Source organism: Lepisma saccharinum, chromosome 1 (genome assembly GCF_977018435.1).
Source record: "Lepisma saccharinum chromosome 1, izLepSacc3.1, whole genome shotgun sequence".
Lineage (NCBI taxonomy): Eukaryota > Metazoa > Arthropoda > Insecta > Zygentoma > Lepismatidae > Lepisma > Lepisma saccharinum.
The window spans coordinates 206,732,913-206,750,378 of record NC_139229.1 but is presented as its reverse complement, the minus strand read 5'-3'; the positions used below and the strand labels follow the sequence as shown (position 1 = coordinate 206,750,378).

At 38.0% G+C, this 17,466-nt stretch overlaps 1 protein-coding gene across 1 annotated transcript in view; it reads right to left on the bottom strand.

The window, feature by feature from the left end:
- Positions 1 to 17,466, bottom strand: part of LOC145978452 (uncharacterized) — an 80,882-nt gene that overhangs the window by 39,973 nt on the left and 23,443 nt on the right. The window contains exons 3-4 of the mRNA XM_083111102.1: positions 8,155 to 8,561; positions 1,033 to 1,457 (exon numbers count right to left, since the gene is read on the bottom strand). Coding sequence (XP_082967228.1) covers positions 1,033 to 1,457; positions 8,155 to 8,561 — 832 coding nt within the window. The remainder of the gene's footprint in view (positions 1 to 1,032; positions 1,458 to 8,154; positions 8,562 to 17,466) is intronic.

Genomic DNA, 17,466 nt, shown 5'->3' with positions numbered 1-17,466 from the left:
GTTATTTCAACACTGAAACAATAAAAGTTGTTCAGTTCCATTAGAACTGTAAATTATTAATCTACTAGAGATTTGGTTTAAAAATTTCACATATTCACAAATGAGATAATCAGAAAATTAAAACAGCTGTCATATAATGCCAATTTTCCTTTCTTCTGTAAAATAACAAGTCCCAATATGGATGGTGATGGTGACAGTTGTCGCCGGCACTTAGAATGAAATAAACTGTTATGCACCTACGAAAGTACATTCTGTGTGTAATCTTAAGTGTATAAAGTTTCATAATATGAACTGGTGCAAAATTCATGAAAATTAGCATTTTTTTTACATAGTTTCCAGGATATTAGGTCTCCATAAAAGTCTCACAAGATGTTTTGTAGACTTTCTGAGATACCCTGGAAAAGTATTAGCTGGTATTGGAGATTAAATCTGAAGTAATATTAATTAACAGGGTGTCTACAATTTTGTAAAAACAAAATTCCCTGACCTTTACAGGCCAAGAACCAAAATTACAGACCAAATCATTAGGGTAATTAGTGTATATGTCTGGAAGAAGTGAGTTTTTATGTGATACTTGACTTGATCATTAACTAATGATTATCAAAGAATTATTTTTAAAAAATAATCATAAATTACTGCATAAATAATACATAATTATTGTACAATGTAATAACACATGCCTTGTTCCCAATAACTATCACACGCACATGAAACTACATGAAAATAGTTCAAATGTTACTGTAAGAACTGGTAATGGTCAGTATATTAAACTGAAGTATAGTTTGTCAACAAGTTTTAAAATTCTTGCTTTTCCTTTCTTTCTTTCTATGTTCAAGAACCTGCTTTAGGGCACTGCTACAAAAAAGTTGACTTTTTACAGAAACACATTAAATTTCCCTGACTTGTCCAGGATTTCCAGACACCCTGATTAATCAGCTCAGCCCTAAGAAAAAGAAAGACATTGCCGAGACAGAATCAATGCACAGCAAAATAAGTTTTACACTACGCTAAATTTGGCCCACTCCTACTTACTGTTTTCATTCTTCTTCGTAGTAGGTGGTGGTAGCACTTGTACCTGTTCTGCATCGCTATCACTCAGAGCAACAACACCTGGGTCATAGTTGTCACCACTGTCACTACTGAGGTCGTCATCGCTGGTTCCTTCTTTATCATCCACTTTCTTAAAATGGGTCTTGCTATGAGCGTCTAACTGCACCTTTCTCTTGAATGATTTATCACAAATATTGCAAACATATGGGTATTCTGGATTTATTTCTGGATTTAATTCAGGAGCTTCTTTTGGTGAAGATGGAATTACAACTTTCTGATTACATGACTTATCATTAACTTTCCTTTTCTTGGGTTTGGCTTTAACATTCTTATTATTTGGCGTATAATTCTTGCTTTTCATCTGCACGACTTTAGCTGGTTGAGGTTTAGCAACAAATTCCTCCAGGCTGGAGAAAAATGGAAAAGAAAATAACTACATGAACATTGCGGAAATTGATTTAAATTCCCTGATTTAACACTTTATCTTCCCAATACTATACATCGAAATCTGATTCAGTTATTCAGTTAGCCTATCTCACAATTTTCATTCATACCTTGCTAAATTATTTTACTAAAAATTTCACTAGTACTGAACGCTGTGAGAAATGTATTATTTGTAGCTGTAACATCAATATACCATAACAAGAACTCAAGATTTCCAAGATCTAAGAAAACTGAAAAGTAGCCTAAAATTATTGCTAAAAATTATTCATAGTATGCATTTTATTAAGCCTACTACAAAAATCATTATTCTCAAATAAGCAAATTAACTCACTTTCAAATTAGCTAAGTGTAAAAGAAAGTTATTTTATAATCTTGAAAAGTGAAAATATGCTGAATATGACTTAAATGGTTAACATATGGTTCATGATTTAGAAAATGGTCAAATAAAAATGCAAACTTATGAAAAATTCTAGCCTGTGTAATCAGATTTACCGATTGTTACGCCCTGCTTAATTTGATCAATTTATTAGATCATTTATAAAGAAAGAAAGAAAAAAATGTTCACAAAAGAGTAGAGTTGATTGTTCCAATAAACTAAATGTTATGACGTAATTGAATGAACGCCAATTAAAAATTAGGAAGATGTAGATGTACTAACCTTTATGTATGCAACTAATCAAAAATATGTATCAGAACCTTTTAGATAATTTATCAAAACTAACTTATGTATAAACTGCACATTTTATTGTAAACTGAGAAAAAGAAAATTGCTAGACAGGGGTTCGACATTACAGAAAACACGCTGAATTTTCGTTGCTAAACGAGTTGATTCTTGGTATCCTCACCTCCGTGGGTCTGTTTTCAGGCCTAGTGTCGAGCCGCTCCCACCCCGCAGGTTTTTATATTGAATAAAGTTCATAAGGATGATCTCAGGTGGATATTTAAGAAGTTACCGTGTTTAAATCTGCAATTACCCAGTTCCTGTCTCTCGGTCCTTTCTACCTCGATGTACTCAAACTCACTCACCCTAATAAATCAATATAAAACCTGTATCCACTGGTTTGAGTCTTTTTTTTTCTGCCCACCTGAGATGGTTCCAGTGCAGACCTTTGGAGTTCCCGTGATGCCGACTACAGGAGCTGAGGGAAATTAACTTTGTTTCTGCAACTGCACATGTCTGTTTACAGACACAGTGTTGAGCTACTCGCAGTGGCGCAGGAACGTTTTTCATTTGGGGGGGTACAAAATTCAGCCTCCCATATATATATATATCCAATCAAGTGTCGCAATAATAATAATAATTAGGATAATTATATTTAATTAAATTAATATATTAATTAATTAAATATGTACATTAATTAATATTGTATTGCTATTATTACATGAATAGGTAAAAGATAGTAAAAGAATAGAAATATAACAGCAAGTATTCATTATCTAGCGCAGTGGTTTCCAACTTCAAGAGGTCCGAGGGCCAAAATTATATCCAGCAGTTGATTGGCGGGCCGCATTTTTATTTTGGGGGGGGGGGGGAATTAAAAATTACAAAGATTGTAAGTACTGAACAGAAAATTGAGGCCGATCTGCTTCTTTCATTAAAGTTGGAATGTCCACTTCAATTTCTGTATTTGAAAGTCTCAGAAGGTGAAGCAGTGAAGAATCTGCCAGTCGGCTTCTGTAAAAAAAAACACTTTCACACGTGTATGTACTGCCAAACTCGATGTCATTATTTGCCCAAAACTACGAAGGTTTGGAAAGCGTTCCTTTGAAAGGCATTCGAAAAACTCGGGCTCCTTTTCTTGCCTAGTTTGAAGGAAATCGCCTTGCAAATCACACAATTCAAGTAGGAGAGAAAAGCTTCTTGTTCTTCGATATTAACGCCAAGAGGATTACTAAATAGCTGGATGCTGCTTTTAAGTTCTTCAAAATCTTTAAATCTGGAGTCAAACTCGTCCATTATTTCTTTAATATTTGCACTGAATTCAGAAAAGTCCAGTGTTTCTTCATCTTCTGGTAGCCGCCGACAGCTTGGAAAATGGACCAGGTTATTCCTCTCCAAAGTAACGTTGAAAATCATCAGTTTATTACGATTCCCTGCAATTCCGCATAGCGAAGAGGTGTGAAGCGGGCAAGTTCATTCCGCATAGCGAAGGGGTTGAATGCATGGTGTGAAGAGAACGTTACGTCACTTTAGATTCTTCTGATGACCATTATTGACTGCAAAATCAATTCTACCTGTGATATTGTCTTTCTTCACAGAGCTTCCGTTCATTTAACAGCAAAAATAGAACGTATTTTAATAAAATTACATGAAATTAATGTATTTTGCAAACAGGCTTCGCGGGCCGCCAGTTGGAAACCCCTGATCTAGCGTACGTGTAGTTAAGATCGCCAAGATTTGCACAAAAACAACTGCCCTGGCAAGGAATTTAATGTCAGATAGAAAAAGAATTGAATATTTATTGAATAACAAAAAAAAGAGTTAGATCCAATTAACGAAAAGTAAAGTTCCTGATTAATATTTTATGGATATTATCATTAGTAGTGTGCATAAATCTTTGGAATCCTTCAAAGCCGTATGAGCCAAATTCCTTGTCTTCCATTAAGTTCAGCGGAGAAAACCATCGAGTATACAGGGTGCAGCAGAAACAACTCCCGGATTTCATTCGTGAATAACAAAGCAACGATAGATGTTATGCAAAATTTTATTTCACAGTTGGAAAGAAGAAGGATTACCATTTTGTTTCCCATATGTACCGAGACAACTCCATGAACGCCCCTACTTTTTTGAGGAAGACGGCACGCAGTTAATGTAACGTCTGACCGTTATGTATGGATGTTACGCAACTTCCTGCAGCCGCAATAGAACGAACGTGGCAAATTGGCTGTGTGGTTCCAACAGGATGGTGCCACAGCTCGCGTATCGATGAACGTGCTACGTGAAATGTTTCCAGGGCGTCTGATCTCACCTTCCATGGCCAACTCGTTCCCCCGAGTTCGCACCCTGCGACTTCTTTCTGTGGGAGTACCTGAAGGCTAAAGTTTACCAAGGAAGGCCAAGGACAGCCAATGATCTGAAAGATGGTATCCGACAGGAAAGAGCGGCAATACCGACCAGACATGACTAGGAGGGTAATGCAGAACTTCAGGGCGAGAATTCAGAAATGCGTACACTGTGCAGATCGGCATTTGGACGATATCATTTTAAAACAAAGTCAACTATGTCACACGAAATGGTGACTTGTGGCAATTTTGACAAAAAATAATTGGAACATTTTGTTCTTTGCAAATGTGCAATAAAATGGTAAACCTTGTTCTTTCCAACTGTGCAATAAAGTTTTGCATAACATCTATCGTTGCTTTGTTATTCACAAATGAAATCCGGGAGATATTTCTGCCGCACCCTAACTTTTAATTGTTACGCTGTTCAAGCATGGTATTGGCATTGATGGAAATTGAGTATAACAAATGCTAAACAATTATATTTTGATAAATTACTTTTACTACTTGGTAAGTCTTTCGGGGGGAGGGGGTCCGGACCCCCTGGACCCCCACAAAAACGTCCTTGATACTTAGGTATAATGTGAAGCCATGAGAAATATTCTCTTTTAGAACAGCACACACGAATGTCCTGTTATTTAATGCAAAATATGCATAAATATTTTTCATTGTTTTTGTTAGAATTTAAGTTTTCAACAACAACAAAAAAAACTGATTTTAAAATCAGATAACAATTCTGAAATATATAAGGCTAAGCTCTGGACCTCATTCTGGGCTTATTTGAATTTCACGGAACGGAAAATCAGGAGTGAGGGGGATCTTGAGCCACCCCAACCAGGAATAATCATCTCCCACCCACTGGATATAGAAACTACATTATATAGAGTTCCACTTCAGGTCCGTTCATTCTAATTTTAAAAGTCCCATAGCTACGCATAAAAATATCTTTAAACAATTTATGGCAGATGTGTACCACATCCAATGCCTTTTAGAAGCCATGTATTTGGTATTTTCTCAGACATCTATAGGGTGTTGTATTAAAAAAGAAAAAAAATGAGCTCAGATGGTTCCCAATCAACTCGTAAGAAGTCTAACTTTGAAATATTTCTGAAAAAATTTGACAAATCATTTATTTGTAATATAATTAGCTGTACCTAATGATGCTCTTCAAGTATTGAAAGTAATACCATTCGGTACATTTACAAAACCGAAATCCTTCAGCTCTCAGAAGTAGCAAGGAAAGCCATACGCTCAAAAGTTTATTCTTTCTTTTCAATTTTTGGTGGACAATGTGAAGAGCCGGCCAAGGTTTATTTTCGTATGTAGTGGTATTAAATGCAGATACATGCGTGTGTTTTAGGATGACATGTCAATTTCTCGTTTATGTGAAAAGGTAAACTTTAATGTAAGCAGAAGCATGTGCACGTCACAGTTAAAGATTTTCGCATCTACAAAGAAAATCCAAAACACATTCCCACCTCGCCGGACTCCGTGGCAGAGCGATTAGCATAGCGCGCTATGACGCCTGAGGTCCCAGGTTCGAATCCTGGCCTGCCCATTCGCGTTATTTTTGAGTGTCCATCAATTTCATCATATCATCATCACTCATCCTCATCTTCGTGATTAGCCAAAAGTGGCAGAAATGCGAAGTAAAATAAACCAAATCAATCAATCAATCAAATATTCCCATCTTACTCCCAGAGACCTTGTAAATCCAATCCAAAATCTACCAATAGAACCTGCAGTGAGTCTCATTTATCTCGTGCATTCATCTGACTAATGTAATTTTCTTACAATTTGACTTTAGAGTTTAACATAAAATGGCGTTGTGTTTGTGTTGCATTCGATATCACAATTAGATTTTAAGCAATTAATGTCCAATTATAAGTATACCTAATACATAGGTAAAAAATAGTCCCCCTCTGATAAAATCGCAATTTGCACCCTGTTTAAATGTCTAGGAAAGATTTCATGTCACCTAGGAATGATATCGTGATGCGATGAGTCGAGAACTGTCACAGCCTCATCTCGTCTCCTGTGTGGTGAGGTCCTTTTCGTTCTTGTTTGTGCTTATTTTCCTTTCGGTTTCTACTCTGAAGTTATGAAAACTTATTCCAAATTCACCTCATTCTCAGATAGGCTAATCGGCACTCTATTTTTTTAAAAATATATATCTTAATGTATAGGTTTAAGTATAGTTTTCCCAACACCCTCTTACAAATTTATGAAAAATATGGGTGAGGTACAGGAGTGCATTGTAACCCCCCCCCAAGTTGGTCTGTCGTGTCTCGTCTCGTTCGTGTAAGTGTTCCGTTTCGGAAAATTCCATTATAAATATTCCAAAGAAAATGGGGTCAGTCATATACTCTTCTGATGAAGATTTGTATCTTATCTTCGAATCGACTCGACCACTGCTTTAGAAATGTGTACCCACCCCCCTTACGCAAAGCAGCAATCGTCTGCAGCGTAATTGTCTGAGAGTCAATCTGATTCCATCGTTCCACACACATTTTAAACAATTTTCATCTCCTTAAAGAGGTTTCCAAGAACTTAGGTCAATGAACTAACTAGTAGCAAGCACAATGTAGTATAATAAGTTTACAATTAAATGTTTGGAATTTCTGTGGTAAGGACTATAATGCTTAAAATTTATAAACAATAATACATTTTTTTATTGGGCGAATTGATAATAGGTAATTTTAACAGTAGCACCTTCCGTCTGCTGTCACATTACCAAAGGGGGGTACAGAGGGTACAACTCGATTTACGGATTTAAGGGGGTACAGTACCCCCCTTCAAAAATTTGCGGGGGTACAATGTACCCCTGTACCCCCCCGTTCCTGCGCCACTGGCTACTCGCACTCTGCAGTTGTGGGAACGTAACAAGGTACAAGGGTCGTTCAAGGTTGACCGGGATTTTCGTACGTAAAAAATCGATGAATAGCCAGATCATGATGAAACGTGCGAGTGATGTAATGTATTCCTTCGCGAGCAACTAGCGCCCGGCATGACATATTTCGCGCATGCGCAGCAGTTGCAGCGAACATGGCGGCAAGCAGTGTGTCTGTAGCTGTGGAGCAGCAGTGTGTAATCAAATTTCTCGTGAATGAGAAAGTGAAACCAGCTGAGATTTTCAGACGATTGCAAGCACAGCCAGCTGACATTCGATCAGAAGTGGACACGCAAGATGGTCTGTAAACAGCTTCTGAATCAGTTTCGAGCAGAAGGTGATGAACTGTTGCAATCCATAATCACGTGTGATGAAACATGGTTGCACAATTCAACCCCAGAGACCAAAAGACGCAGCATAGAGTGGGAAGAAATTCACGACAGACGAAGCACTGCGGAGCGATGTCCTCCAGTGGCTAAGACACCAACCAAGTTCTTTCTACGCCAAAGGAATTCGGGAGCTGCCAGAACGATGGCAACGGTGCCTCGGCGCGCACGGAGAATACTTTGAAAAACTGACATAGTTTGGTGTTTCTTCTGCTACCTATTTCCTCTGCAGAAATAAAAGTCCCAGTCAACCTTGAACGACCCTTGTATTATGAACAATTTACACTATTGAAATGCAAAAGTACCATAAATTAAGTTTCTACAAACATGACAAATTGAAATACAAAGTTAAACCAACTTCGGCAAACTAAACTTTTTACTCACCTACGTGGTTTGGCTTTAATCTGACTAGAAGTGTTTGATATAGTTTTCAAGTTCTCATTATTCTGAAGCAATGCCAACGCAATGTCCCTTGAACTGCTAGTATTGTCTGCACTCTCATTTTTCACTCTTGTCACCATTTCAACGAGCTTGTCCTTGTTGAAACCACGAGTATTTAACTTAACAAGTACATCTGGTGTGATCACTTTTTGTATCAACTCGGGCATGTTAGCCTTTTCTTTGGCGAGTACCTGATGTAACAAGTCTGTTACGGATACATCCTGATGGCTTTGATTTCTCTCTCTCTCCGCTCCGCAGTTCGACGCTTCATGTGACTCTTGCTTTAGATTTCTGAGCACTGCATCACTTTTAACTCTCAACACAGGAGAGCTATCTATCTGCTTTGGTACCTGTAAAAAAAAAAAGTTAAAATAATTACAGTGGAACCACAATTTTAGTGCGTGGAAACAGCTTGAATGATTTGTTGGGAAACTGATAACTAAGGAGTGGTTTTCTAGGTAATACAAATCCTAAAATAGGTACCAAAAATTATGAAAATGGTCACTTAATACAGCACTACAAAATAAAAACACTAAAATAGGTATTTTCAGACAGAGTATGTAAAAGAGATACTCAATCTCAAAACATATATTTACGGGCAGTATAAAAATGAATTAGGCTAGAACCATAAAACAAATTTAAAAAATTAAAGCATATATTTTTCTACAAAGGAATAAAAAAGAGAGAAATAGGTAAAAATCAACACACTAGTGGTAAGTTATGAGTAGAGTGTGGATAGTTATGCATTTTGCATATGATAATGCATATATAAACTTCTGGCACATTTTAGACCCAAGAACCACTCGAAAATTATAATTGGGTGTTTTGTCATCTACAGTAGAGTCGCGACTAACCAAGGCTACAGGTTAACCGAGGGAGTGGTTGGAAAACATCACGCACCCCCCTGTTTGCTTATGGAGTCATGTCACCGTCTGCGCTGCACGTTTTCGTTACATTGTCGGTGTATCCGATTGTTGCGGTGGTGTAGTTTGTGTAGGCCTATCCTAAGCGGAAAAAGTAATCTTCTCATTTATGTTGTACTAGTAATAAATAATTAGTATACGGTTTTAAGTGTTGTTTCGTCATTTACGATCTATTAGCACATTATCTCCGTATTATCAAGAGTTTTTCCGTATCCGAGATAATCTCGGTTCCAATTAGCTCGGATAATCTCGAGTCTACTGTACTTAATAAAAGAACTTCCTGTTTTGATACAGACGAACTCTGTGGTAGTGATTAGCACAGCATGCTAGTTAGGGGTCTCAGGTTTGAATCCCAGCATGTTGGAAAAGTACAGCAGCTACGCAGCAGTGATGACAGAATGTGAGTTTCTACATAGCAATGAACAGTCTATGGATGACCTGAACTTGACCTGTCAGATATTGCCGCCTTAAAATATTGTCCAATATATCTTTTGAAATACAGCTATTTTCTCCTGAATATAACAATATTCTTGCCGAGAACAGGAGTTTCAAGGTTGAAAATTTTAGATATCATGTTGTAAACAAGTGAACTTATGATCTCTAAGTAATGTAATTTTTCTTTCATGTCTAAAACAGCGGTATAAAGTAAACAAGAGTGTGTTGAAGAATTCAGGACTGCAACTTTTACATTTGTTACATACTAAATCGAATAAGCTGTAAAAAAAAAAGAACAATTATCTGATTACAAGTAGTTTTTTTGGCAGCAACTGAAAAAAAAGGTAAGGTGTATTTCTAACGTGCATATTTCTTCGAATATTTTGCACCTTTTTAGTGAATATTTGCATGCATGTTTTAGGTACTTTTGTCAGAAAGAGGTCTACAACAACATGGTTTCAAAATGCATTATTTTTCAATTACTAGCATGGGAAAGTATTGTTAACAGATAATGAATATGGTGTTGATGAAGAAAGCTTGCAGCAATGTCACATCATAAAAATTACAAAAATGGTTTTTAATAACATACTGAAAAGTAATGTGTAAAATATAACTGAACTAGGGACTTAACCTGGGTTTTGGCTAGATAAAATTGATGAAGGGACAATCACAGATACACATGGAAAGGACATAAACCCACACAGAGCATTATATGGATGTGGACTCACATGCCAGAGCTTTATTTACATGTAAGAATATAGTTCCCAGGGTGCACTATGTGGAACAGAGGTGCACACCCTGTAAAGGGAGTCAAATGGAAATATTGATGACAACTCTTCCTCTCAAAATAAGAGAACAAAGTAAACACAGAAGGAGTCTGTTTCAACTTGCTGAATTTTGGTGAGTGCAGCATGATTGTGAAGAATTCAAGTGGTAGCCCAATGGCTAGCAGTCTCGCCTTTGATTCCCAGTGGGACGTCAAAAAACCTTCGGTGTTGACCTAGCATCATGAATGGGGAGATAGTTCAGGGTGGACCCTCTAGGAGCATGATAAAATTCAAGTTTAATTCCCAGTTTTCAAGGTGAACTTTTGAAAAATTCAAGATGTTTTCCCTATTTCAACCCTACATATTACCACCTGTCACCATCCTCACACATACACACAAATACAGGGTGGTCCAAAAGTGTGGAAACACCTGAATAAAAATTGAATGGCATGATATTTCCAAAAATTAACATTGCAGGTTTGTAATAGGGTTGGGGAAAATGTTATAGGGCATATGATTATGACGGCCGCCGTCTTGAATGCAACTTTAAAAGTTCAAATGGAAACCATGTCATGTAACACCTCATTTCAATAGCAAATTTTCTCACGAGTTCAACGGTGTGCATAATTTTGCTCTAGCACCAACAGGACGAAGTTATTAACGTTTTTATGCTTGCTTTATCATTGCAGATGACATAACACAGCATGGGTCTCATGCAGGCAGAATGATTTGAGATCGTGTTGATCTCAGGCGAACGAAGCACAAAGGTGATTGCAGATGATTTTAACCACCGTCACCTAGGTGATTGCAGATGATTTTAACCACCGTCACCCAGATAGGGTCCCCATCCATTATGGTACCATCAGTAAAGTGCAGTAAAGTGCTTGCAAAAAAAAATTCGTGAAACCAGGACTGTGGCTGATAAACCAAAATCAGGCCGGCCACGCACGGTGACGGATCAAGCAACGTCCAAAGCTGTGTTGGCTGCATTCTGCAAGAGTCCACAATGAAGTACTGTTCGTGTAGCCCAGGAAAGTGGTGTTAGCCGCACGTTCATTATGAGGATTTTAGGCCCGAATAAGTGGCACCCGTATAAACTGAAACAACCAGCATCACATCAGAAGACAATCCTGATCACCGTGTAGATTTGCAGAATGGCCATGGAGCAAATACGACGTAAACCTCAATTCGCCTTCAAAGTGCTATTTACTGATGAGGCAAACTTTTACCTGTCGGGCAAGGTGAACAAGCAGAACGTCCGATATTGGTCGGACAGTAACCCACATTGGAGTGATGCATCTGCAGGTATTTGCGGAAAGGTGATGGTGTGGTGTGTGGGGGACCGTGTTGTGGGCCCTTTCTTCGTCAACGGGACATTAACGGCGGTCGAGTATTAACGCATGTTGGAAGAGGACATCTTGCCAGCTCTGTTGTCTGACGATGGGTCATTCTATGTGTTTTACCAACACGATGGCGCCCCTCCTCATTACGGAAATTGTGTTCGTCAGTACCTGGATGTGCATTTCGATTGGATGACGAGGTGCTGTGGAGTGGCCACCACGTTCCCCAAACCTCACTCCGCTGGATTTCTACTTGTGGGGACATGTCAAGGCCACCGTTTACTCCGAGAAAATTTGAGACATTGTTCACCTTAAGCAACGCATCATTGATGCATGTGCCAGCATTACTGCAGACACTTTACGCAGGGTATTGCATGAATGGGTATCAAGACTGGCTTTAACTGTGGATCACGATGGTCATCACATTGAACATGTCATTTAACTGTGAGTGGTCAAGGGTTCATTATGAGCCTTGTTTGGGGTGACAGACACAAAAAAAAACGTTAACAACTTCGTCCCTGTTGGTGCTAGAGCAAAATTATGCACACCGTTGAACTCGTGAGAAAATTTGCTATTGAAATGAGGTATTACAGGACATGGTTTCCATTTGAACTTTTAAAGTTGCATTCAAGATGGCGGACGTCATAGTCATATGCCCTATAACATTTTCCCCCACCACTATTACAAACCTGCATTGTTAGTTTTTGGAAATATAATGCCCTTCAAATTTTATTCAGGTGTTTCCACACTTTTGGACCACCCTGTACATTACCAATACAAAGGGTCTGTGTGATTTCAAAGCATACAAAAAATCTAATTGAATTCAATGAAAGGGTATGTATATTAAAAATATTTAATTTGAGGCATGGAGTTTACATTTGCCATTTCACAAAAGACATAAAATAAATCTACAAACACAAGTCACAATATTACGGGATAATCTACAAAAAATCATTAATTGTATAAGAATTTCAAACTCAAATTTACGTAATCAACTTCAAGATATGTTGCAATTACTTCCCATCTGTCAGATAAATTGTTCTGCAAAAAATATCAACAAAGTAAAAGGACTGAGACAGAATTCTGTTTTATTTTCCACGCAGCTTTCTCTTCTTTCCTCAGTAAACATAAAAGCTTCACTGTGATAAACTTACCTCAGGACATTTATAAATACGTATGCATAAATTCACTGAGATTTGGATTAACAAAAGTTACAATTTTTCATGTCTATGGAGAAAAATCCACACAGAATTTCCGGAGCCAATAATTCACGCATAATTCCAGGTGAGTAGCCACCCTGTACTTAAGTAGTAGTACTAGTAGCAGACTCCAGTCGCAAAATACAGAAACCAGCAGTGAGAGAACTTAATGTGCAGATCAGATGTCACCCAACGTAAAGCTGTTTGACAAGTTTTGGATCTCGAAGGGCTGCTGTGCCACGGAGTTCAAGTAGTAATATAATACGAGGGTCACTGTTTATATTTTGAGCCTAACAATGAAAAAACAGGAATTTAGCATTGAAAACTGCTTTATTGTTTTTCGAAGTATTCTCCTTTATGGTCAATACACTTTTGCATTCGTTCGAAACATTTGTCAAAGCAGTGTTTCCAATCTTCTTGAGACACCTCCATAATATGGTTTTTGAACGCATCAACGGCATCTTCCGCCGACGAAAATCGTTGTCCACACAATTTATTCTTGACATTCGGGAACAAGAAGAAGTCATTGGGTGCCAAATCAGGACTGTACGGCGGATGACCCATCAATTCGATTTTTTGACTCTTCATAAAGTCGGTTGTTAGACGAGATGTGTGACAGCTGGCATTATCTTGATGAAGAATGATCCGACGGCGTTTGTTTGTTTTCCGTATTTGACCGAAGACCTCTGGCAAACAAATTGTTGTGTACCATTCAGAGTTGACCGTTCTACGTTCCTCTAAAGGCACAGTTGCCACATGACCAGTTTTCCCGAAAAAACAGGTGACCATTTGTTTCGATGTGCTTCGAGCGCGAACAACTTTTGTTGGATTGGGTTCATCTTGAAACACCCATACAGTCGACTGCTGTATACGTTCCGGCTCATATGCATATATCCATGATTCGTCACCTGTTACAATCTTATATATGTCTTTTGAAGCACCACGATTGTATATATTGAGCATTTGTTTGCACCAATTGACGCGAGCGTCTTTTTGAGTTTTTGTCAAATTGTGTGGGATCCAACGAGAACATACCTTTCTCACAGCTAAATGATTACGTAATATTTTATATATGCTGGTGGAACTAATGCCTATGGTTGCCTCAATCTCACAGTATGCCACATGACGATCTTGCAGTATTAGGTTTTGCACAGCCTCAATGTTTTCTTGAACAACAACTGATTTTGGACGACCTTCGCGAATCTCGTCGGTGAGCGAATGGCGGCCACGATTAAATTCGTTATACCAGCGTTTCACAGTGGCAAAGGATGGGGCTTCATCGCCAAATGTGGAAGTAAGTTGATCGATGCACTCTTGTCTTGATATAATCCACGTCGAAAATCGTAAAAAATCATCGCACGAAAATGTTCACTTGTTAATTCCATTTTATTGTTGTCGAGCAATCTCCAAGGCAACATAAACAACACAAATGAAGCTATTGACAAAACATTTGAAGTATGTTATGGTCAATAATACCAGACGATTCCGTGCAAACGTCAAATCGTGCCTAACTTCAATCCGTGTTGCCAAGGCTCAAAATATAAATAGTGACCCTCGTACTTTTATCCTGCTCATCTTCAATATCTTCTTCATGCAATGTTTCTATGTATTTGATCTGACAGACTTCAATGTAGGTTTCAAATCAGTATTCTGTAGTTTCACATTCCATTACTACATAACTTTACCACCATCATGTAATTGTGTACAACAAAGTAAAAGTGTTACTTTCTGCTCCTTAGTCTCAAAGTACTATTGAAAGAAAGAAAATTTTGTGAATGGTGGCCTTGCATCACTGAAACTCATAGAAGAAATATGTATATTCTGCATGTGACAGACCTGATGTTTCATTTTTTCGCATACATCACCAGCCCTTTGCTATTACGATGCTACAAAGAGTATTATACAGAGCGGAGCACATTGTATCTACCAAGGTCATGCGGCAACTGAGTCTGGAAGCAGACTCAAGAATCTCCTGTGTTTAGGCAGCTGCAAGGATTGTAATCAGTCTGCAACGGAACGCTGGCCACTTCACACTTGAATCATGGTAGCGGTGGAGGTATTCAACCGAACGGGTTTCATTCAGGACAAACTGGCTCGTGGAATCACTGTATTCTCTGGTAATTCTCCTCTGACTTGGAGACTTTTGGCTCTGCGCCATGCCATTGACTCTTCATTGTCTAACCTACCTCATTATGCTGTGCTGCTCTGGCAGGGGTTGATAGCAATCCCCATTTGAGGATTGCATTATCAACTGCAACTCTTTAATGGAACATGTTCGGATGACAGCTTCACTGCCACAATTCGTATTTGAACCAGCCAATGTTCCATGCTAGATTCATTAAGTAGGGCTGAGCTGATACCACTTTGAACTCAGGTGACTACAAATAAGCACAAATAAAATTCCCTGACTTTTCCAGGGACAATTACAAACTAAACTAAATCGACGTTTTTTGCAAATGGAAATAATAAACTCATACAGATCCACGTATGGTTTTCTTAAGTACCAATATTATCTTCTATGAAATTGACTTAATTTCTCTATTCTTTATTATTTGAATTCAAACTGCAAAATAGGGAATTTAGAAAATTATTACAATTCACAAGCTAGGGAAGGATTATGGAATATTTTCATACGCAGTAAGTTTAAAATAAAATACTTGATTATTTTTAAAGTTATGACTAAATGAGATAAGAGTGAAGAGTGATTGATTAAGAAAAACAATTTGTAATTTATCAGCCTCCTTATACATTCTCGGTATTATATGTTGATATTTCCACTGAGGTTTGGAACCCTCTGCTTGCAAAAACCATGAGTGTGGACTCATTTTTCAATGCATAAAGCTACTTCTCTCTTCTCTGTAAAGCAAACAACTTAACTCTTGCATATAAGTGAAACAATTGAATCGAACAAAATAAAGTGTCATATTTCCTTACATTATCAATGGGATTTCTCCTTCAGTACAGTATATCCAAGTGAAGTACTGTGAAACTCACAACATGCAGTTATACCATTAATGCTGACGAAAAGGGTATGTAGGTATTAGAAATTTAACGCAAGGAATTTATAGAATTGCATAGTATAGGTACCTGATTTAGCTAACCACACATTAAAACAGGAACACTCTAATAATAAAAGCTTCTGAGAGTTCATATATGAGGGGCATCCTGAAAAAAGCTCCAATGGTGCCTATACGCAGCACTAGTGGTCGGAGTGTGACACACACACACATGCAGGCAGGAAGAAGTGGCATGTAGCTGTAATCTGGTACAGTTGCAATGCAGCAGTTTTAGGACAGTTCTAGGTTAAAGATTGCAGCTCTCATACAGTCTCCCCACCGACTGCGATGTAGCCTACATTGAACGCTCAAAATTTGGCACAGAGTTTGGTTTGGTTTGAGTTGCTGTTTTAAGTCCACTTTATGCACAGTAAGGCTAATCGGGACTGGACCTACAGTTTAAAGTGGGATCCGAACCACTTGTGCCTCCACCGGGTATCGAACCCGGGAGATTTGGCACAGAGCCACCAGCAATCGTGTGAGGTGTGCAGACTGGACGTCGTGAGTGACAGTATGGTCAGACGATGGTGCAGACAATTCACGGAAGGTCAATCGAATGTGCACAACCCCATACAGGTGAGTACACATGGGACCTTTGCATCACTTCAGGTGAAAGATCTTGAACCACTCCCTGTACAGCCCTGGCTTTGAATGTACCGACTTTCATCTCTTTGTTTAACTGAAGAGGTTTCTGGAAGGGCACGGATTTGACAGCTACACTGCGGTAGAGATAGTTCCAGTCTTTGCTGTCAGACACATATACCGTGGGCATACAAAATTTAGTGCCATGCTATGACAAATGCCAGAACAACAGTGGTGATTATGCCGAAAAATAGGTTAGGACTCACTGTTACTAATGCAATAAATTACGACTGATATTCTTGTTTCATTTATGCCTAATCGGTACGGACCTTGATATTTTTTTTTCAAATTGGAGTATTTTCTTATTTCTTATTTGTTAATATACGGTGTTATTTTTTACAAAATTCATATTTTCATTTTAGCACATTTTCTGGCAAATATCTGAAATTATACCTTCATGGTGTTTTTAAACTACTGTTTCAAATTGTAAGTCACATGGCAAACTCTTCGTGAGAGTTTGATATCTTGAAAATTATTTTGCAAAAGTTATTTTCCATACACGTATTTTAATTTAAAGTAAGGATTTTAGATAATGGAATTTTCCCTGTATATACTGAAGGGTGCATAATGACCATAAGTAGCGACACACCAAAAAAATTAAAATCAATCAATCTCACGTTACAGATGCAGATATATTATGGCACCAAAAATTGGCATTATCTTTTTTTGACTTGTTAGTGTTACGTTTTCCCAAAATTTGCGTTTTTGTTTTAGAACACTTATCTGTCAAATATGCCGAAACTTAATACTCCATTGTGCTTTTAAACTATTATTTTAAATTGTAGGTCACATGGTCTACGTATTTTCATGACAGTTTGATATGTTGGAACAGATTTTTGAGGAAGTAGAAGTAAAGTGCTCCCCTGCACTTTGCCATGAAGGTGTATAGGGGT